Source organism: Tachysurus vachellii, chromosome 23 (assembly GCF_030014155.1).
Source record: "Tachysurus vachellii isolate PV-2020 chromosome 23, HZAU_Pvac_v1, whole genome shotgun sequence".
NCBI classification, from domain to species: Eukaryota; Metazoa; Chordata; class Actinopteri; order Siluriformes; family Bagridae; genus Tachysurus; species Tachysurus vachellii.
In genome coordinates this window covers 3,238,996-3,262,964 of record NC_083482.1, presented here as the reverse complement: position 1 = coordinate 3,262,964, position 23,969 = coordinate 3,238,996, and the positions used below count along the sequence as shown (strand labels likewise).

Genomic DNA, 23,969 nt, shown 5'->3' with positions numbered 1-23,969 from the left:
AAGGGATCGCTGAAGGGATCAGGATTAGACTTTTCACCAAGCCACGTTTCTCAACTGCTTATATAACTGAGCGATAACGTGTTGACATTTACGTAAACTATACTGAGTGTAAGGGAGAAAAAAAGACTTTCCTCAATTGTCCCAATTCCTCATTTCTAATTCCAGAATTTGCGGGACAAACCTCCAAAATGTTCATTGTATTATCTTTTCTTACTAAATAATGCATACAAAGGTTTTAATTTTCAATACGTAAACTTTGGCTCCTTACACATAACCCTTGCTGGTGGACACCGAAAGAGTGTAACGAATGCACAACGAATTTTACAATGTTTAAAAGATAACAAATTTACTCAATAGAACCTTCTTGGATTGAATTGGTGAATATATTTTCTTCAATTTAACAGGAGATGAGCCAATGTTAGGATTGTGAATGTTTGTGTTTGGTGAAAATGGGGCTTATAATCACTTAGACAAGGCCATCTTATATTGGAAGTGAAATGAAATATAATTTTATTTTTTCCCCAACTTCTGTAATGTTAATTAAAAATTCTGGAATTTTATTTGTTATTAAAATATGTATAAAAGGAACTGTCCAAATTTGATCCTGGGATGGAAATTCCCAGTTTGCAGATGCTGGTCACGTCATTGCCAGTAATCGATTGAACGTTGTGAAATAGTGGGACGGTTAAAATAGTGGACCGAATGCATTACCTATTAGCATTGGTCTGAGGTTGTTATACTCTGTGTAGCAGGTCATCTGTAAGGATGCGCTCATTAACGCTGTTACTGGGCATCTTGTCTTTGTGGAACAAATTAAATGCTCAGTATAACTCACATGCATTTGAGGATAGATTCACTCGGTAAGTCGCATTTTCTCTACAAAAATATTTAAATTTTTATATATGAAGCTGGACACTATGAATAAGCTTGGGTTGGGTTAGACTACACTATTGGCCAGTACAAGTGTGTTAGTTTTAGCTTTACTAATTAATTCCTGCTTGATCTTTGCATGTATAATTCTATTACAGGCGCAGGATTCGTCCTTGGAGGTATGTGTCTGAGTTTCTGTGTGTGTGTTAAGAATGAACCAAAATCATGTGGAAATTAACACTTCTTTTTCCATAGTCTACATGATCGCTATCCGTTTTTGCTTCCTGATTCGTAAGTACACGATTAATAATCTTTTAAAGACAACGTTCTTGTGGTGCACTTTAGCCAAAGTCTTTTTAGTACCGTCAAAGATGAATGGTTTTCTTTTATATTCAGTACAATTGTTTGTCTCAGTGTGAGAATTTTTCTGTGTTTGCAGAATGAATCCGGACTTCGACCTGACACCAAAGTGAGGAAACTATATTTTTCTTCTCTCACCCTGAGCGCACACATGTAAAATCTGGTGTGGATTTTTAAAATGTAGGAAATAGACTTATGTTTTTATCCGTTCATCATTATGCTTAGTGTTACTTGAAACGGCTTGAAAATGAGTTATAAGAGCATGAACCAGACATTCAGTCACCAGCCTGTCTTTTATTAATTATACTTTCATCGCAGAACTCTAGACATTCACATTTAGCTTAAACTTCTAATGATTTGTTCATGATATAAGCTAGTACAAAGCCAAACAACTGGTCAAAAGAACAAGATGTTGTGGGTTGTTTCTGCAGGTTTGCGATGGTGACTCCAGCAGTGTTGAGAGTGGAAAATAAAGAAAATATCTTGCTGGAGGCATTTGGACTTTCTCAGCCTGTCAGTGTTTCTCTCTCAGTATATGATTTCCCAGTCAAGTCAAAGCTACTGTGCAAGGGAACCATCACCCTCAACTCGGATAATAACTACAGTGTCCTCCAAACCATCCAAGTAAATTCTGTTACATTGGTTAGGGCTTTGTTCACTGCTTGTTGGCTACGCCCCTTTTCTGGCCATCTAATTTTTTTAGTATGATGAGCATCCATCATAACTTGAGCCCATATTCATGAAGATTCCAAGAATGATCTCAGAGAGCTTCTAACTTAGTTTAAACATTTATAACTAGGAATCTTATTTTAAGAGTGATTCAGGACCAATCTCAGAGAAACTTTGAGCAAGGAAAATACAAACACTTTTATCTTAGAGAGAAGGCGATGCTCCCTCTTTACCTTTTGGCCATTTTCTCCTCTTCTAAAGAAACTCTTAAGCCTCTTTAATGTCTTCCTCCCTCTTCCAAGGGCTTTTTGACCTTAAGAGCTCTTTTAAGTGTTAAGATGCTTTATGCATAACTTTTAACTTTACTAGAATCTTCTCTTTAATTATAAGGGGAAAGGCCCACATTTCTAAGCATTTTTTTCGAATTACATCACTAGGAAAAACTCTTTGTATTAAGAACTTTCATGAAATACAGGCTCTGGTCATCTCCTCGATTTATACAGAGAACACTTAGGGCTACAGTATAGTTAAAACCACTGATGTCAAGTCCAAGACCAGGATAATAGAGACTGAGTCCAATTAAAGAGAGACTGAGTCAAGACTGAGACAGAAAGTCATCAAATCCTTTTATTGAGGCCAAGACCAGTGCTCAGCACCAGGACATGCCAAACTCTAAGTCATGTCCAAGTCCATACAGAAAAGTCGTAAACCAGAAATAGTATTCCACTTGGTATTTTTTCCCCAGTGTCTCTCAGTCCCATATGTCCTGTCCAAATGGGTTAGAAATTTCCCATCTAAACAAGCGTGGTTGTAAAGTCGTTAAGGGAAATGTTCTTTTCTGTCAAATCTTCATCATCGACCGAATTACGTTTGGCCTAATTTAAAACAAAGAATAATTTAATTTAGCTGGTATTTTAAAGGAGAAACAGAAAAGCTTGTATTTCACACAGCTGCCGAGTTACCTATTAATCATATTAATTTACTGATTTTGATCGGATCTTCTGCACAGATTAATCCGAGCTTACTGAAACCAGAAGAGAAAGAGACCAAGTATGTTGAGTTAGTCGCCCAATTCGGAGACTACCATCAGGTTAAGCACGTCAGTAAAGTGTCATTCCAGTCTGGTTACATCTTTATTCAGACTGACAAACCTGTCTACAACCCAGGAGACACAGGTAATAACCCTAAGCTTAATTTAAACCTTGTCTCAAAGTGTCACTAGTGTTTTTATGATCAATGAAGTATCCAAAATATCATGTCATATCTAGTTGAAATGCTTATGACCCAATATTTTCTAATAACACATTATAGTGTGAATTGTTGATTCTGAGGGTCTTTTTTTTCCCCTTGTACAGTGCGTTGCCGAGCTTTTATTTCTAACGCAGATTTTCAAGCATTCAACGGCACCATTTCCATTGAAATCCAGGTAAAAACTCTATTTCTTTATATCTATATCATTTTCACTTGACAGTAAAACTGAGTGTGAAGCATTTTCTCATTGGTGGCATCAGAAAAATGATATTTCGAGGGGGAAAAAAGCAAAGCTGTGCTGTGGAGGTGTCTGAAATGGATATAAAATCAAAGTGGCTTTTATGTCTGAATAATCACCTGAGATGCGATTTCTAGATTAAGTCTCTGTACTGTAGATCCCTGGTCTTTCAATTTTGTCACAGGATAAGCTTCGATCTTAAATTCTTTGGTCACTATCTGTGCATTGGAAGTAATATACACACAGTATACATACAGTATATTGCCAATTGTTTTTTTGACACCCCTCCAAATCATTGAATTCAGGTGTTCCATTCACTTCCTTAGATTTTTAAGTTACAAAACTTTAATCTTGAGTTTAGTGTCTGTCTGAAGCCAGAATTTTCATCACTTTGCTGTTCATCTCTGCTGTTTCAGAATCCGGATGAAATTACAGTGCATAGCATACAGAGGAGCAGAGCAGCAGACGGCATTTACTCCAGCACGTACGGACTCTCGGATATCGTCAAGTATGTATAGTTATTCAATGTTTTTTTTAATTTGATTTTACTTTCTTGGATTACTCACTGTTAAACTCACACATTTTCTTATTTTCTAGAGAGGGCAAGTGGAAGGTTGTTGCCAAATTTGACCACTGGAAGGAGAACACATTTAGTGCTGATTTTGAGGTGAAAAAGTATGGTATGTGTTTATATTTCTATGTCATTGTCGAAAATAATTCAAACCTTAAATTCAAACAAATATTAGACTTTTTAAAATGGTTTTGTTTAAAAAAAAGAGTGCTCACTGTCCTCATGTGCATTTTATGCCTGACATTGGATTTCAAATTTGTCATTTTTGTTAGTGGTTTCGAGTTAAAATGTGCCCATTTATCCAAAGTGTGATTTTCTGTAAATAAATGTACATGCTTAAGTAAATCAAAGCATCTCTTAGCACTAATTTTAACAATTCACTTCTTTTCATGCAAATTGGTTTGTGCACATGTGACTACATTCTTGAACATACTAAGGGGTTAAAATCGGGAAGTGATTTTATTTTTCAGTTTTTCAGATTTAGATGTCACGGATGTGCACGATTGTTAGTGTACTGTGATTTAGTAGTGAGAGGAAAATGTAATATAATTGGTAAAATGATTCAAAGCATTGTGAAGACCAGAGAGCTATCAAAACAAGGCCTAAACAAAGATCTGTATTCTCTTATTGGACTAATCCCCTCTTTACCTGGTTGTTGAATTTTGGTGGACAGACTCCTCTAGTTGCAGTAGTGACACATTGTTGGTAATGGATTTAATGCTCTGCTGGATGTTGCGCAATTGTGATCCTTTTCATCACCATCAAATTTTGATTGATGCCAGATCTTTGACTATTGTTGGAGGTAGGTCCTCTAACAAGCTCTGGGGACATTCAGCAAGAGCAGTGACATTTTAACTATACACAGCTGGACTCCAAACATCTGATGGTATCTGGTGTCTGATAGCATCTGTTTGCACCAGATCTAATTCATAGGGGTTCATAGCAATGTGAATACTTTTAGGATATCTAAATAATGTTATGTTAATAATGTCCATCCATCCATCCATCCATCCATTTTCTGCCGCTTATCCGGGACCGGGTCATGGGGGCAGCAGTCTAAGCAGGGATGCCCAGACTTCCCTCTCCCCAGGCACTTCCTCCAGCTCTTCCGGGGGAATACCCAGCGTCCCAGGCCAGCCGAGAGACATAGTCCCTCCAGCGTGTCCTAGGTCTTCCCCGGGGCCTCCACCCGGTTGGACATGCCCGGAACACCTCCCCAGGGAGGCGTCCAGGAGGCATCCGGAACAGATGCCCGAGCCACATCAGCTGACTCCTCTCGATGTAGAGGAGCAGCGGCTCTACTCTGAGCTCCTCCCGAGTGACCGAGCTCCTCACCCTATCTCTAAGGGAGCGCCCAGCCACCCTACGGAGGAAACTCATTTCGGCCGCCTGTATCCGTGATCTTGTCCTTTCGGTCATGACCCAAAGCTCATGACCATAGGTGAGGGTAGGAACGTAGATCGACTGGTAAATAGAAAGCTTCACCTTGCAGCTCAACTCTTTCTTCACCACAACAGACCGGTATATCGACCGCATCACTGCACAGGATACACCGATCCACCTGTTGATCTCCCGCTCCATCCTTCCCTCACTCGTGAACAAGACCCCAAGATACTTAAACTCCTCCACTTGAGGCAGGAGCTCTCCACCAACCTGAAGGGGACAAGCCACCCTTTTCCGGCTGAGAAACATGGGCTCGGACTTGGAGGTGCTGATTCTCATCCCCGCCACTTCACACTCAGCTGCAAACTATCCCAGTGCACGCTGAAAGTCCTGATTTGATGAAGCCAACAGGACAACATCATCTGCAAAAAGCAGAGACAAAATCCTGTGGTCCCCAAACCGGACTCCCTCCGGCCCCCGACTGCGCCTAGAAATCCTGTCCATATAAATAATGAACAGGACCGGTGACAAAGGGCAGCCCTGCCAGAGTCCAACATGCACCGGGAAGAAGTCTGACTTACTGCCGGCAAAGCGAACCAAACTCCTGCTCCGGTCATATAGGGACCGGACAGCCCTTAGCAGAGGGCCCCGGACCCAATTCTCCCAAAGCACCCCACAGGTCGCCACAAGGGACACAGTTGAATGCCTTCTCCAGATCCACAAAGCATATGTGGACTGGTTGGGCAAACTCCCCTTGAACCCTCCAGCAACCTGGCAAGGGTATAGAGATGGTCCAGTGTTCCACGACTGGGACAAAAACTGCATTGTTCCTCCTGAATCCGAGGTTCGACTATTGGCCGAATTTTCCTCTCCAGCACCCAGGCATAGACTTTTCCGGGGAAGCTGAAGAGTGTGATCCCCTATAGTTGGAACACACCCTCTGGTCCCCTTCTTAAACAGAGGGACAACCACCCCAGTCTGCCAGTCCAGAGGCATTGTCCCCAGCCGCCACGCGATGTTGCAGAGGCGTGTCAACCAAGACAGCCCCACAACATCCAGAGAATTGAGGTACTCAGGGCGGATCTCATCCGCCCCCGGTGCCTTGCCACCGAGGAGCTTCTCAACTACCTCAGTGACCTCAGCTTGGGGGATCGACGAGTCCACAACTGAGCCCTCAGCCTCTGCTTCCTCAGTGGAAGACATGTCGGTTGGGTTGAGGAGATCCTCTAAGTACTCCTTCCACCTCCCAAGGATGTCCCCAGTCAAAGTCAGCAGATTCCCACTCTGCAGGGCACTGCTTCCCCCTCCTGAGGCACCGGACGGTTTGCCAGAATTTCTTCGAGGCCAACCGATAGTCCTTCTCTATGGCCTCACCGAAATCTTTCCAGACCCGGGGTTTTGCCTCCGCAACCACCTGGGATGAAGCTCGCTTGGCCCTCTGGTACCTATTAGCTGCCTCCGGAGTCCCCTGAGCCAACCAGGCTCGATAGGACTCCTTCTTCAGCTTGACGGCATCCCTTACTTCCGGGGTCCACCACCGGCTTCGGGGATTGCCGCCAGGCACCGGAGACCTTATGGCCACAGCTCCGAGTGGCCGCGTCGACACTGCCAAGTCTGTCCAACTTCCTCTCCCGCCATTGGATCCAACTCACCACCAGGTGGTGATCAGTTGACAGCTCCGCCCCTCTCTTTACCCGAGTGTCCAAGACATATGGCTGGAGGTCAGATGAAACAACCACAAAGTCGATCATCAACGTCGATGGACACCCTTATGCTTGAACATGGTGTTCGTTATGGACAAACTGTGACTAGCACAGAAGTCCAATAACAGAACACCACTCGGGTTCAGGTCAGGGGGGCCGTTCCTCCCAATCATGCCCCTCCAGTTGTCACTGTTGCTGCTCATGTGAGCGTAGAAGTCCCCCAGTAGAATGACGGAGTCTCCGGTCGGAGCACTTTCCAGCACCCCTCCCAGAGACGCCAAGAAGGTCGGGTAGTCTACACTGCCATTTGGCCCATAAGCACAAATAACAGTGAGAGACTTATCCCCGACCCAAAGGCGCAGGGAAACGACCCTCTCATTCACCGGGGTGAACTCCAACACATGGCTGCTGAGATCGGGGGCTATGAGCAAACCCACATCAGCCCACCGCTTCTTGCCGCGGGCAACTCCAGAGTAGTAAAGAGTCCAGCCTCTCTCGAGGAGTTGTGTTCCAGAGCCCAAGCTGTGCGTGGAGGTAAGCCCAACTATCTCTAGTCGGTATCTCTCAACCTCCCGCACCAGCTCAGGCTCCTTCCCCCCAGTGAGGTGACATTCCATGTCCCTAGAGCCAGATTCCGTGTCCGGGGATTGGGTCGCCGAGGTGCCCGCCTTCGACTGCCACCCAATCCACACTGCACCAGCCCCAATCGGTTCCTCCTGCAGGTGGTGGGCCCACAAGAGATCGGCCCCACCTTGCTCCTTCGGGCTGAGCCCTGCCGGGCCCCATGGGGTAAGACCCGGCCACCAGGCACTCGCGTGCGAGCCCCAAATCCGGGATAATGTAATGTTAATGTTATGTCTCAATTAAGTCCATTTCGTTTCCCATGTGCAGTATTTGGCTGGAGGGGAAACACTTGTGCAAGGAGCTTCTGTGTTGATAATGTAATTTTGTCTATTCTAGTGCTACCAGCATTCAATGTGACACTAATACCGCAAAGGACCCACTTCAGTTTGGAAGATAAGGAGTTAAAGGTGGAAGTGCATGCCAGGTCAATACCATGTTCTATTTCTTTACCAACTGTATATACACACAGAGTATCAGATGTTGTTTGTTCACTCAGTGTTACTTTGTCAATGATACAGATATTTGTATGGCAAGGATGTGAAAGGTGTCGCGTACGTGGTGTTTGGAGTGGAGAGAAATGGAGAGAAAGTGAGACTATCGTCCATGAAGCAAGTGAACAATGTGAGTGAAATATAAAGCACAATGAATGGGATGTCAAATAACCTGGAACAAGGAAGAAAGTCCTCAGGCACATAGTTCCTGGGATGGACTCCCAAATACTGACCAATCCTGAAATTCTAACTGATGATGATTGACTAAATATCAGGTGTTTTTCTCTTGAATAAAACAAACATATATGAATTAAACATCTGAACAATTTTAGATCAATTTTACAATTCAACAAGATTCCTGCTCTCAAAACTGGTTTTGGTAATAAATCTAGGCTACTGTAACTTCACTTCAATCTAACACACTTCTGCTCCTGACTGGTTGCAGCTGGATGGTGGGATCGCCACTCTGACCATAGCCGAGATTAAGAGCACCTACCCTGACATAAACAGCATCGTGGGCTCGTCCATATATGTCAAAGCTTCCGTCTTGACCAGCTCAGGTAGGACATCTTTGTCACAGATCATTATTCTGTGTATAATTGCAATGTTTAAAAGAAAAAAAAACAAATAAAACGAAAAAAACAATGTCTAGAAATACTCAGAAGTCTTTATCTGAATCTTTAGGTTTCACAGAATAGCCATCATGCTCTAGGGTAAAAATGGTGTGTCCCAAATCAGTCTACAAATTATTTAAGATTTTCTATCCCTGCATGGGCTCAATATTTGTACAATTCACCTTGCATACGATTGTATAGCACCTCACAAATGTACAGCATCAAGTTTTATACTTATAGTATAAAGTTTTATATTATAGGTTGTGCATTGTGTGGTTGCTGTTGTGCTTGCAGATAGGAACGAGTCAGTATTATTATTTAACAGGTGGAATTTCTATGAGTTAATTGCAGACACACAATCGTCTGGATATATTTTGGTGGAATCTCTGTAGTGCTGTGTACTGGGCAATACCCAAGGGTGGAAAGTCTGAAGTATGTTGATGCACTGTCCTCCTCAGGAAGTGACCTAGTGGATGCAGAGAAGACGGGCATCAAAATAGTCTTGGCACCATATGTGCTCGTCATCAAGGACACTCCACGTTTTTTTAAATCTGGGCTACCGTTTCAAATGATGGTAACATTTATAAATAGTACTAAATACATAGTAAATTGCATTTGGGTTATGTATACATTAAGATGTTTGCATTTTGGTGTCTCAGGTTACGGTTAGCCACCATGATGGCACCCCAGCCCCAAACGTTCCTGTGAAAATCACATTATTGCCCACGCCAATCACAGTCCACAGCGGCACCATCAAAGTGTATCTTAACATGCCTTCTGACTTGCAACCTGTCATGCTAACAGTAAGTCATATCTCAATTCATACTAATATTACAAACCTAAACCACAAAAGTTTTCGAATTTTATGTCATGATCCTCTTTGTGTGTACGCAGTGTGCAGGATAAACAATGATTTACATCAGGGGTGGCCAATCAGTCAGAGACCAAGAGCCACATTTTTTACTGTGTTACCACAAAAAGCCACATCATATATATGGGCACACATGAACATCACCTTTTTTCCCTGCCATTTTGAGAGCGAACTTGACACAAATTGTTTACTCAAATGATCTTGCTCCTACTGGGAAACTTTGAGGTATTTTCATCCCACTCACATGCGCGTTTGATGAAAATACCGTATTGAATTCAAGCGAAGCGAACACGCACATTAAAAAGACACAAATACAAACTTCGATATGAACATAAGAGCCGCATGTGGCTCGGGAGCTGCGGGTTGGCCACCCATGATTTACATGTTGGTTTAAGGGTCCAAGCACCAAATGTTTGTCCCAATTGCCGTTCTCATTGCTGTTTAATTCTTGGTTAGAATTTCACTGCCCATATTATGTACGAGATTTAAAAAGTTCACACTGTCACTTCATCTTGTACATAAATATTTTTTTTTAAATTTGTATTGGATTTTACAAAGAAACTGGAAAGCTCTGCTTCCTGTGTTTGTTTCCTACGTCTGAATAGTTACAGCTTTACCTCTGATGGTTAAACACCCCTGAGATTGGAGACGCCTTCCTTATAATAATAAAATCTCCACACAGTACCAGTTATGTAGATTCTTCACTTTTCTACACAAACCTCACAAATTGAACCAAATTATAACAAACACATTCATTTAAGCTTGTGGTTTGCCTTGTAAAGTGAAAGTGAAAGTGACGTGACATACAGCTAAGTACGGTGACCCAATACTCAGAATTTGTTCTCCGCATTTAACCCATCCAAAGTGCACATACACAGCAGTGAACACACACACACCGTGAACACACACCCGGAGCAGTGGGCAGCCATTTATTCTGTGCTCCCAGGGAGCAGTTGGGGGGTTTGGTGCCTTGCTCAAGGACACCTCAGTCATGGAATTGCCATCCCGAGACTCGAACCCCCAACCTTAGGAGTCAGTCTCTCTAACCATTAGGCTTAGAAAAAAGAAAGAAAGAGTTCAATTTAAGCGGTTGGCATTTAGTCATCACTTGAATTTGCAATTTTTATAAATGATCCCTAGCAAAGAACCTTCATGACTATGCTAGAACATCATTGAGTTTGTTAAATATCTAAAATTTTCTCACAGACACGACTTGTAAACTGTCTTTGCAGGCAGAGACGGTAATGCCGAATTTGAAGCAAGAACAGCAGACGAAGGCTGAATGGTACGTGGAATCGTACATGCCTTATAATTCTCTGCGGCTGAATCAGCTTATCATCAAGCATGATGCGAATACGGTGAAGGCTGGACAGACTTTTAACCTTAAACTGCAATTGAGAACCTTCTCACAGAAAGAAGCAAGCTACCTTAAACACGTTTCCTACATCGTACGTCACTCTGTCGACTGTGTTATTATTGTTTATGAGTAATAATAATACATATAGAAAAAAATGTGTTTATGGAAAATTCAAGAGAGTAAGTTAACTATTCCCTGCACTCTCTAGGTGCTGAATAAAGGGAGAATAATACGTGCTGGCAGGGTAAACGTTGAAGGGCATGACGTGATAAACATTCCCCTGCTGCTGACTTCAGAGATGCTGCCTTCGTTCCGCTTTGTGGCATACTACGTATTGCCATGGCAACTTAAAGTGGAGTTGGTGGCCGATTCCATTTCAGTGGATGTGGAGAGCCATTGTGTGGAACCAGTGAGTCAATGTGTGTTTAATGTTTGGTGTTTACTTTTGTATGGAAGTCCCATTGACATGATCGTTGTTGTAGCTCAACGTAGAGCCACTGAATGGTCAGGTGAAGGACTCGTATTCGCCAGGCGACAGCTTTAGCTTCCAAGTCAGGGGTACCCCCGGAGCAAAGGTCAGCCTGGTCGTTGTGGACAACTCCGTTTTCCTGCTAAGCAAGAGCCGCCTGACACAGAGGAACGTGAGTGCTTTCATATTTGATGATCATCATGATGATGATGATGATGATGATGATGATGATGCTCTCTTTTAAGATTTTGCCACTAATTCGGTTGTGTACTTCCAGATTTGGGACACGCTCAGACAGGGGGATTTGGGCTGCTCTCCAGGTGGCGGAAAGGACAGCTTGGGTGTGTTCATGGACGCAGGCTTGAATTTTCAGTCCAGCTTCGGTGTAGCAACTGATAGTACACAAGGTACATTTTCTTTTTGCACATGATGTTTATTATAATGGCAAGGTTTCTGTTTTGTCCTCTGCCTGGTGTTGTGAATTCTACAGCAAAGTCAGTTTGTGTAAAGATTAGCCCAATTATATTATAGTATTTTTGTTAAATATTAAAATAAGTCTTAAAATTTTGCCTATGTGAACTTGCACAATTCTTTTGCTAATTAAATAATTAAGTATAAATTAGAAATTAGTAGTACGCACTAACCATAAAGTGGATTTTGCGAAAGAACTCATGCGTTCTGTTTTTCTGATTAGGTCAGCCGTGTAACTGGAGGTCTAGAAGGAAGCGATCTGCTGAAAAACTGAGACTCAGAGACCAGCTCGGTAAGTAATGCCTCATATATTATAAAATGTGTACTTGAAAAGACCAAATTCCTGAAGTCTTAATAGCGACACATTAGAAAGATTAGTATGACATAAAATGCCAATAAATCTGACTTGTTTACAGAAATTGTTGCTATTCTGTTACACGACACTATACTTATATTGATCTTGCTTTTTTGGCTTTACCATGGTTGCACAGTGGTCTTAAAGAAATTATGTTTCCTTCTGATGTATGTGGGCTACACAGAGGAATGAAAAGAAAAACCCACTGGACTTGAAAACATAACCTCTTAATCGATTCGTTGAGTTTGTTTTATAGTTAAATTGATACTTGTGGACCATTTTGCCATTTCAGAATTTCATTCATTCATTCATTTTCTACCGCATATCCGACTTCTCGGGTCACAGGGAGCCTGTGCCTATCTCAGGCGTTATTGGGCATCAAGGCAGGATACACCCTGGACGGAGTGCCAACCCATCGCAAGGCACACACACACTCTCTCATTCACTCACACACTACGGACAATTTTCCAGAGATGCCAATCAACCTACCATGCATGTCTTTGGACCGGGGGAGGAAACCGGAGTACCCGGAGGAAACCCCCGAGGCACGGGGAGAATATGCAAACTCCACACACACAAGGCGGAGGCGGGAATCGAACCCCCAACCCTGGAGGTGTGAGGCGAACGTGCTAATCACTAAATCATCGAGCCATTAAATTTCAGAATTTAATACCCAAAAAAATTAAGAAACTAGCCCTGTGGCGTGCAGAACGATACAAGGCTTAGGTTATTTTTCGAAGAGAATGGAGAGAGAGAGCACTGAGAACATGGAGTTTACACGATGACGACTTTCGACGATGACAGTAAAGCAAATAATGTTGACATATTTGTGTTTTTCTGTTTATTTGTGTGATCAGAGAAATCTCATTCTGACCGGTTTTTGAGGCGCTGTTGCTCCGATGGAATGAGGGAGATTCCCATGCCGTATTCATGCCGCCGCCGTGCTCTTTACATCACTGAAAACTGGAGCTGTGTGATGGCTTTTCTCGAGTGCTGCTCACAGTACAGGGGTGAAGAACTGGGCAACATCACCCCACCACCACCCACCACTCCAGAGCCACCATCCACCACTCCAAAACCACGCTACAATCGAATTATGCTCCGTGGTGAATCGATGGACCAAGAATTTGTTCGAGAGCGTAAGTTATCTACTTTCATTTTCACAATATTAATTAGCACATAACAAGGCAGAGTTTCCTTTTAAAGCACATCCTGAAATGTTTTATTGTTCCTATACCACAACTATTTGCTTTTTTTTTTTCAATTCATAATTGAACCAAACAGAGTACTCTTTGTTTATGTTTGTGAAACGTCTTGTACTCATTGACATTATAGCAATTATAAGGAAAGAACAAAGCACAATATGCTCTCTATACTGAAGAATTCCTGAAGTGTTAATCTTAGTGTTACAAGTTCTGCTTAGATCATCTGGCATACCAGGTCCACGTTGTTACTATAGAAAGGATAACATATTCTAACAAGCACACTATACAGTGGGGCTCGAAGGTTTGGGCACCCCAGGTAAAAAATTGTATTAATGTGCATAAAGAAGCCAAGAAAAGATGGAAAAATCTCCAAAAGGCATCAAATTACAGATTAAACATTCTTATGATTTGTCAAAATAAAGTTCGATTTTATTTCCATCATTTACACTTTCAAAATAACAGAAAACAAAAAAATGGCAACAATTTGATGCCTTTTGGAGATTTTTTTCATCTTTTCTTGGCTTCTTTATGCACAATAATACAAATTTTTACCTGGGGTGCCCAAACTTTCGATCCCCACTGTATACATTGAGATAGACTGAGATACTCTGAACTACTGTCAGAAAATTAATCACTGAAAAATGAGTGTCTGTAATTTCACTCTTTTACCTGTAATTCTGAATTGTGTTGGTTGCATTTCTGCCCTTTTACTGTAGGTACTATGTTGGGTTTTTCATTTCCTCATTCTCCAGTTTATGAGACTGCTGTAGTTAATTCAGCTATACTCATGGCACCAAGAGTGGTAATGGAGGAGGAGGATGAGGACAATGAGGAGTACAATGATGAGGACTATGAGCTGGATGACATTTATGTTCGTACCAAGTTTTTTGAATCCTGGCTGTGGACTGATGTCAAACTTCCTGAAGCACCCGTGTCGGATGGGTAAGATTTGCTTTTCTGTATAAGTCACTCTAGTCTAGATTCTACATTTTATGGCATTTGGCAGACACTCTTTTCCAGAGCAACTTACATCTATCTCATTTATAAAGCTGAGCAATGGGGGTTCAGGGCCTTGCTCAGGGGCCCAGGTGTGGCAGCTTGGTGGCCCTGGGATTTGAATTCACGACTTTCCGATCAGTAGTCCAAAACAATGAAGTCTTTTTATTTGTCTTCAGTTATGGTCTGATAGATAACCCCAGTTGGATGGAGACATTGCTTATATGTTTAACCCTCGTCTTTTTTCAGATTAGCTGTTTTGCCAATGGATCACGTTCTCCCCGACAGCATCACTCAGTGGGGGATTCTGGGTGTCAGTGCATCATCCAAGACAGGTGCTTTTTTTTTGACTCCATTTCCTCTTTTTGTTCTTTGTCCTGTATACGTCAGACTCTCCTGCATTGTTCACCTATTGGTCCAACTTTTTGTATTGGACGTCCAATGTATATACATCAGGAGGATCAGTATAACTTGACAAGGCCCACATTATGTGCATTCTGAAAACAGATTTTGCGTTCCTGCAGGTTTCTGTGTAGCCGAGCCATATAATATCAGAGCATGGAAGCGTTTCTTTATCGACCTTCGTCTTCCTCGTACAGCAGCCAGAAATGAGCATGTGGAAATCAAGGCTGTGTTACACAACTATGTGAACGAGAGCATGAAGGTCACCTATTCACATCTCATGCTTTAGTGCATCACTTTATCCAACGTGGTCGATTTCTCTTAACAGGAATCACTTAGACTATGCATTCTTCAGGAAATTTGTATGCTATAAAATGTTCCTAGTGATCACTGATGTTTTGATTGTTCATCGATGTTCACACACAGGTGCTGGTGGTCCTGGCTAAGACGGAGGAAATGTGCAGTGTGGCGTTTACTGAAGATCATAAGCAGGAGGTGTTTGTGAAAGCTCTCTCCTCCGTACTCATCCCCTACACCGTAATCCCGCTCCGATCAGGAGCGCTCCCCCTGCAGGTCACTGCTGTGTCGCGGAGCTTCATCGGAGAGGATGCGGTCCGTAAAAACCTCCATGTGGTGGTGAGACTTGATCTGGAACTTGTATTATTTAGATTAGCCTGTATTTGAAAAAGATTTGTGGTCAGTATTATGTTCCTTACTATGTAGATCATGTACATGGTGTATAATCAGAGGGATGTGGTAGCCTAGTGGTTAAGGTGTTGGACTACCAATCGGAAGGTTGTGAGTTCGATTCCTACGTCCACCAAGCTGCCACTGCTGGGCCCCAGAGCAAGGCCCTTAACCCTCAATTGCTCAGTTGTATAAAAAAATGAGATAAAATGTAAGTCGCTCTGAATAAAGGCGTCAGCTAAATGCTGAAAATGTAAATGCAAACATATTGTGCACCATATTGTGCACCAAAAATGGAAATGGCAAGGCTTAATTATAAGGCCAAAGTGGAGGATATGCTAAAAACCGGGAATTCACGTTCTGCATGGGAGGGGGTGAAATCCATGATGGGGATGAATTCCAAAAGACGTAATATTTTTCTTGATGGGAAGCTTGATTTTGATCTCTCTAATGATCTGAATGTTTTTTATAATCGTTTTAATAGTCATGATTTTAGTCAGGAATTGGCAGTGTTTAATAATGCTGCCCCGGAACAGAATAGGGTAAATATGGATATGGTTTTAAAACTTTTTCGAAGTGTAAGAGAGAGGAAAAGTCCTGGCCCGAATGGTATTGGGGGCCGTATTCTTAGAAATTGTGCAGAACAACTTGCAGATATTTTTTGTTTTATTTTTAAAATGTTATTGAGTCTCCATAAGGTTCCCTGTCTTTTAAAGAGTCTATTATGGTACCTGTTCCTAAGAATAATGCACCAAAATCTTTAAATGAGTACAGGCCAGTAGCACTTACTTCTCTGATAATGAAAACATTTGAGAGGATTGTGAAGGACGCACTTTTGACCATGGTACAGTCAAATCTAGATCCGCTTCAGTTTGCCTATAGGTCAGGCAGGGGTATTGATGATGCGATATGTGCTCTATTAAACATGATTTTGGCACACCTTGAGGGCGCAAAAACTTTTGTACGTTTGGTTTTTATTGATTTTTCATCAGCCTTTAATTGTATCCAACCTCATATCCTAGCTGAAATGTTAAAGAGTGTTCATAATATTGATTTTGGATTGATAAATTAGCTGATGGATTTCTTAACCAATAGGTCTCAGCGTGTGAAGGTGAACAGTGTTTTGTCTGATGTACTTTTTTCCTCTACTGGGTCACCGCAAGGGTGTGTTCTTTCACCTCTTTTATTTGTGCTTTATACTAATGAGTGTCGTATGCAACTTGAGAGGCGCCATATCATTAAGTTTGCTGATGATTCAGTGATCGTTTCCCTCCTTGATAATGATGATCCTGTTCACGGTTCTGTATTGGTAGATTTTATTGATTGGTGTAAACTGTCCTTTTTGGACATTAATGTATTAAAAACTAAAGAGATGATTGTAGATTTTAGGAAGAATCGTACAGCCATCTCTCCTGTGGTTATTAATGATCATGCTGTTGAGATTAATTAATGAGCTAATTTTAAATTTCTTGGTACTATAATAGATGATAATTTGACCTTTGGGGCTCATGTGGATGCTGTTTGTAAAAAAGCCCACCAGCGTATGTATTTTTTACGGTTTTAAAGTGGATAGCACTTTTATGAAGATGTTTTATTCTTGTTTTATTGAGTCAGTTATTACTTTTACATCTGTGTGTTGGTATGTATTGCTTAATCTGAAAAATAGAAATAGACTTCAGGGTATTGTTAAAGTGTGTGGTAAGATTGTCGGCACCAACCTGATTGATTTAAACAGTTTGTATAAAGCAAGGACTCTGAGGAAGGCCGAGTTAATGTTAAGAGATTCCAGCCATCCCTTGCAGAATCTTTTTATGTTGTTACCTTCTTCATGTAGATATTCTTTACCGCTTTGCAGGACAAATAGATTTAAAAATTCTTTTGTACCAGTTGCTATTGGGTTTTTAAATACTTAATAATTTTTTTTTTTTTTCTCCTCTGTACTGTTTGTTGTTGTGTTTGTTGATGGATTCTGCTGGCTGTGAAACAAATTGCCCCTCGGGGATAATAAAGTTGACCTAACCTAACCTAACCTAACCTAACCTAATATTGCGTTCACAATCGTGCATTGTGCACGTGTATGTTGCTGTAGGTCGAGGGCATTCAGAGGATGCACGTGAGAAGTTTTGTGCTGAATCCTGCTGAGAAAGGAGACAACAGTGAGACCACGTCCTGTTTCCTTAATTCAATAATTCAAGAGTTGTGTGTGAATGCAAATTTACCAAATCTTCATGTAACACAGATTTTCTTTGTACTTTGTTTGGTCCACAGATGGAAATCAGCTCATTCGTGTGGACAAAGCCAAACTGAATTCGGTGGTTCCCAACTCGCTTCCAGAAACATTTGTCAACGTCAGAGGTAAATAATGAGTTACTTCCTAGCTTGACTGACTTTGCTGATGACTTCATTAGTTTTCATTACATGTCTGTGTGTGTTTAGGTAATTTGCTGGCTGACAGCATCGATAACTCTATCAATAAGGACTCGCTTGCGGCCCTGATCCGAATGCCTGGAGGCTGTGTGGAGCAGAACCTGGCTAGCATCACGCTGCCTCTCATCGCTGCTCACTATCTGGACCGCAGCTCACAGTGGGAAAGTGTGGGTTTTCAGCGCAGACACGAAGCTCTGCAATACATCAAAAAAGGTAAGATGAGGTCAAATCTAGCGAAGACCCTGATCTAATTCTTAGCAAATTTTCTTTCTTAATGAAGAACATTTCAATTCTTGTGGCTCATAGTTTCTTCAAAGTTTCTATCGCACTGGATGTCAAACCCTTAATCATGAAGTGTTTGTGTATTGATTTCTCTGCGTATGTCTCAGGATATGACAACCAGCTTCATTATCGCAAAACGGATGACTCATATCCACCGTATCGCAATGAAGGAACCAGCACCTGGTACTTTCACTATTTTTGCAAGATAGAAGACATATTTGATTACATCAACCTGCCTTTGTTCCCTTACAGTAATCTTTCTGCTTTCTTGGTGTCACAGGATCACAGCGTTCGTGGTGAAGGTGTTCTCCATGGCTTATCCATTCATTACAGTGGATAAGCAGCACATATGTGGTCCTTTGCTGTACCTGCTCAAACACAAGCAGCTCACATCTGGAGCATTTAAGGAGGACAACCCTGTCTATGCCACTTCCATGACGGTGAGGAACTGGACTCGATAATGATGTAGCTGTCACAGTTGGCCAACACATTTGCCACATGGGGAAATCCTGTGCATTATGTGGAAAGAAGAAGAGGATGGATTGCTAGTCTAATGGTATTTGTACTGATTGTGTATAGGGAGGTCTTCAGGGTGCTGAGTCCAGGGAAACTCTGACTGCTTTTGTACTGATTGCATTGGCTGAAGCTCAGAGTGCTGTTATATGCAGTGATCCAGAAATAAACACAGAGGTAATACACACACACACACACACACACACACACACACACTAAATTCCTTATGTATTCATTTAATTATCTTACTTTTGCAAAATGTAAAGACAATCACAAGTTCACATTCCCCAACATCGATTTCATTCTGTTTTCTTTAAATAGTTCATGCTTCTGGCTTCTCTGTTTTTCCAGGTGAAGTTCAGACAAGCCGGAGAGTATCTGAAGGAGCGATACCACTGGCTCCGCAGACCGTATTCTGTCGCGGTCGCCTGTTATGCCTTGGCCATGAGCAATCAGGGCTGCTCTAAGAGTGTATTGCTGAAATTGGCATCACCGGGTACTCACCTGAGCCATCAGAGAAGATGTATTTTATGTTATGCTGCTATTTTTCATGTATTTGAAGAGGTTATTTTGTCTTTGTCTTTTGATATCAGACCACACACACTGGCCAGATGCAGACAATTCCTTCTATACACTGGAGGCGACAGGTTACGCCCTGCTTGCCCTGCTTAAAGGCGGCCATTTTGAGGATGCAGCCACTCCGTTCAAGTGGCTGAATCAGCAGCGACGGGTTGGGGGAGGATATGGATCTACACAAGTATGATCATTGTTTGGATTTATTTGTAAATTTATTTGGAAATTTTCTAAAGTTGGAATCAAGAATGTGGGTAACCTGGGTAACACTGTTCCTGATCTTCTTTAATTCCATCCCAGGATTTTACAAAATGTAGTTTTCAATGTGCAAGTGTACATGTGGACTTTCACCTACTGTATATATTTTCCTGTGCAAGATTCTGAATCCCCTTCCCTCTCTCTTAGTCCACCATGGTGGTACTGCAGGCTCTGTCCGAGTACATGGTGAAGAAACCCCCTCCGTCTGACCTGCGAGTAGACCTGAGTGTTCCTGGTCGCTCGGATATACGCTGGGCCTTCACCAATCGACTGGCCCATGTTGCACGTTCCTCTCGGGTCAGTAACACCTGATTAGCTCATTCTATTTTGTGCTATTCTATCTATATTTACCTAGCTCCTCCTTAAGTAACTAGCAGTAACCATTTTCTGTTATGGCAGTAAATGTGACAAATTCAAGCTACCTGAACGTGAAACTCTTCTGCACTTTCTATATAATGGATCCAACATGTTTCTAACTCACTATCACACTTGATAATGTTACACAGGTCCCTCTAGATATGGACTTTATGGTGCTCGCCAATGGAAATGGACAAGGAATCCTAGAGGTATAAAATGGCAAACACACCCAAGAGTCCTGCATCCCAAGAACTTTTTAATAATTTTTTATCATCTGCATTTGGGCAGGTGTGATGTCTAAATTTGTCTCTCCATCCTCTGTAGGTTGTAACAGTTTACAATGAGTTGCCCAATGAGGATGAGAAGAGCTCCTGTAATGGTTTTGATTTGAATGTTACCATTACTGAAAGCAACGGTACATCGTTTTTATTCTTTCACTCAATTTCTTTATGAGTCCTGTGATCAGTAATGAATGAATAGAATACTTGTTGTTAATTAAATTGGGCAGGTTTATTAATGCACTCCCTATTGATTCCAAAAACATGCTAGCCAACTGTCGGCAAGTTACCGGTGATCATTCGGTGAAGGAGTACAATTAGTAAAAACAGGATTGTCACAGGTAGTTTGTACTTTCCAGTTGGAACTAATCTTTGTAAGAGATCTCCAGGAGAAGAATCATCCATTTAGATCTCCATGAGAAACATTTTTTTTACCATAAAACTGTTAGTGACTATGCCAGGTCTCCAAGATAGGGGTGCGTGAGGAAAAGAAGAACTGCTTAAGATCTACAAAAGAAGTCTTTCTTTCGAGATCTCTTCTAAAACAGAGATGACTTTAACAGGTCTCAAACAGAAGGCTTTTGAGCACTGCAGATCTCCCAAGGGTTGGTGAAAAAGCCATTATAGGATTTATGGCCAGAGAATCCTTTCAAGGGAATGCATCTTGATCAAATCAGATCTCTAAGCTGAAGGACTGACATTCCCAATCAATTTAGACCCTGACTTAAGTTTTCCAGAAGATGGGTTCATGAATGCTGTACATTTTCAGGATAATGGCTGGAGAACACTATAGACTCAAGGGATAGGGTTTATACTGTATATATTCCGGATAAAGGATCAAATGTAGGCAAAATGTTTATCTCAAATTTCTGTACGTCACAGAGAAGCCTCATGCAGATGTAGAGAAGGTGTACAAACTCGACATCAGAGTGAGGTAAGCCATTCATACAGTATGTAATAGCATAGCGTCATAGGAGCAACTGCAGTATTCATGTAAGCATGAGCTTTTTGTCCCATTAGAGCTCTGGCACATCAAGTGCGCATGGCAGTTTTCGACATCAGTCTGCCTACGGGATTTGAACCAGAAACCGCAGACCTTGAGCTGGTGAGAAACTAAACAGGCTGAAAAATATCATGCGCTGCAGTTAGGTAATTATTGTGTTATTCAGACAAGCATAGATGAACAATGATGTTGATAAGATATTCCGGGGATAACAGCATAGTAAAGAGTGCAAGATTTTGTCACAGTGACAGTCAGATAATAGAAAGCTCTCAGAAATGCTGCAATTATTCAGACACAGAACTTTCCTCATGTAAACACACATTTGGAAATTTGTTTTATTTGCTCTTTGATCTACAGCTGACCAACTCTGTGGATCGCTATATCAACAACTTTCAAGTTGTAGATAATCTGAGTGACAGAGGATCTCTCATCATTCATCTGTTCAAGGTAACATGGAGGACTATACAGTATGCTGCTGAGGCCCATTTTCTTTAAGTAAAATACTCTATATATCGTACTCTATCTATGTGTCACATGCATTTAGGTATCCAACAAAGAGGCAGATATCATCACCTTCAGGCTGAATCAGAAGTTTAAAGTGGGCCTCCTGCAACCGTCTATAGTTACTGTATACCAGTATTACAACCCAGGTACACACAGTGTCCTTCTGTTGTCTGCTATTTCTGGTTAAATGAATCAAATGTATTTGAAATTATAGTTTACAGCAAATCTATGATGTGATTCTGGTGAGTGACGGTCAGTTGTGTGTTTTCAGATAAACGTTGCAGCAGGTTTTACACTCCACCAGAGGACAAAGAGCAGCTCAGTCAGATCTGTAAAGACAACGTTTGCCGTTGCACACAGGGTAAATCTGTGGAAAATTTGTAAGGGGAAGACAGGACAGCAAAGATTATTTAAATAAAAAGGAATGAAATGGCATGCTTGTTTTGTGATCAGTTCAAGACATATTTGTGCAGGCGACTGTTGCGTTATGAAGACAGCTGCTGAGACAAACACAGAGAGGAGGAACGCTGTGTGCAAGGGAATCCACCATGGTAAACATTACAGATTACCGTTACGCTAACTGAGCTGCAGTGAACTAACATCCATTGTGGCTCATGCGCATACTGTTTTCCAGCTTACAAGGTCAGAGTGTTGAGCGTCAGTACAAGCCAATATGACAGATATGTGCTGCAGATCCTTAAGATCATAAAAGAAGGTACAGTGTTTGTTTTCTTCTCTAAAACCAGACTTTAATAAGATAATGTTTTTGGACATAAACACTGTGATGTATTTGTTTTTTTTCCTTAAATGGGGTGTGTGTGTTTGTGTATATGTGTGTGTGTGTGTGCATGCATAGGTTCTGAGGTTGGTCTAAAAGAGATGGACACGCGAGTGTTTCTGTCTCATGCTGGATGTAGGGCGGGGCTTAATCTTCTCACCGGGCAGGACTACCTCATCATCGGTCCATCGTCTGATGTCTGGCAAGCAGGCAGTGACAATAACGGGTAATGTTAAACACTTCACTTGGCTGTACCATATTGTAAACTTTCTTCTCATCACTTTCCAGCCTTTGATTTCTTGCACAAGTTGTTCCTGTGTGTATTTGTGTGATATGAAACACTGCAGTTCACTCAGATGGTCAGCAGAGGAGGCACTTACCTTGTAGATGGCTATAATGTGTCTAAAAAGAACTGCTATAATGGTTTATACAGGACAGATTTGCTCCTTCTCTCGGACTTTAACCTTTTATAGAATCGGTGGTTTAATAACAACAGTTTGAGAAATGTATGTCCAGCAATCATGACGATGAGTTCCTGAGTTGTGTATTATGGAGTATTTTTCCTTCTACTTAAGGCTTACAGTCATGTCTCTTCCTTACGTACAGATACACATACGCTCTGGGGAAGAGGACGTGGGTAGAGCACTGGCCATCATCAGCCGAATGCAACGCTGCGGCACGAGACAAATGCACGGAGCTGGAGAAATTTACAGCGGTCTTGCAGGACACCGGCTGCCAGACCTGAGAAACACCACACACACACACACACACACACACACACACACACACACACACACACAGTGGTCTGTGATCACTACCTTCACATACAATCTCTAAATGTCTATTGTACATACAAAACCTGTATCATAGTGAAACATTTCCAATAGGAAAGCCACACAGCTCTAAATAAAACTTTACATTAACAGTGAGGTTTGTCTCCCCGTTCTGTCTGACTTGGAATCAAAGACTCCCTGTTGCATCGCTGTTCTGTTCTTTAAACAGGTTAAAGATTAGTGAGGGTGCGGTGTTTACTCGCGGACAGTGTGTTGACATTAGCCAGGTTGATTTAGAACACAACCCAGACTCGGTGTCTTCCCTGGATCTATTTGTGATGAACGGCCATCTTGGATCCGCTGCCCTACTTGTCTAGGGTCAAGAGAAGGAATGTTTCTAACGCTGGAACGTTTTTAGTAACGGGCCACGTTTCCACAAGCACTGATTTGAAACTTTGTCTCTCATATGAGCCATATGAGGATTAATCTACCTGGTGCTACAAGCTCAAAGGCTATTAATATTTAGCTCATGAACTGTTTGCCATCTTTAATGATTAAAAAAAAAAAATCTGGCAGAGAAGTTGGTCACATGACCATGTCAGCATTTCTGTCTGTGGTCAAAGATTCTGAAGGCAT

The 23,969-nt window shown here is 41.7% G+C and overlaps 1 protein-coding gene across 1 annotated transcript; it reads left to right on the top strand.

Moving 5' to 3' along the window:
• The first annotated feature begins 721 nt into the window (after positions 1 to 721).
• Positions 722 to 23,489, top strand: c3b.2 (complement component c3b, tandem duplicate 2). Its single transcript, XM_060859692.1, has 44 exons — positions 722 to 860; positions 1,029 to 1,049; positions 1,126 to 1,161; positions 1,310 to 1,339; positions 1,662 to 1,854; positions 2,909 to 3,074; positions 3,255 to 3,325; positions 3,805 to 3,896; positions 3,986 to 4,068; positions 8,006 to 8,093; positions 8,188 to 8,290; positions 8,606 to 8,720; positions 9,233 to 9,348; positions 9,434 to 9,577; positions 10,878 to 11,093; positions 11,211 to 11,411; positions 11,485 to 11,643; positions 11,749 to 11,878; positions 12,166 to 12,234; positions 13,155 to 13,436; positions 14,219 to 14,444; positions 14,748 to 14,833; positions 15,023 to 15,162; positions 15,327 to 15,536; positions 17,677 to 17,743; positions 17,856 to 17,942; positions 18,024 to 18,227; positions 18,404 to 18,479; positions 18,577 to 18,736; positions 18,876 to 18,986; positions 19,161 to 19,305; positions 19,403 to 19,566; positions 19,788 to 19,937; positions 20,147 to 20,206; positions 20,322 to 20,412; positions 21,158 to 21,209; positions 21,296 to 21,380; positions 21,636 to 21,725; positions 21,823 to 21,928; positions 22,054 to 22,143; positions 22,256 to 22,333; positions 22,417 to 22,497; positions 22,639 to 22,786; positions 23,167 to 23,489. Exons 1-44 carry the CDS (start codon positions 766 to 768, stop codon positions 23,303 to 23,305), a joined length of 5,256 nt encoding a protein of 1,751 aa, XP_060715675.1. The 5' UTR covers positions 722 to 765; the 3' UTR covers positions 23,306 to 23,489.
• Positions 23,490 to 23,969: the final 480 nt, after the last annotated feature.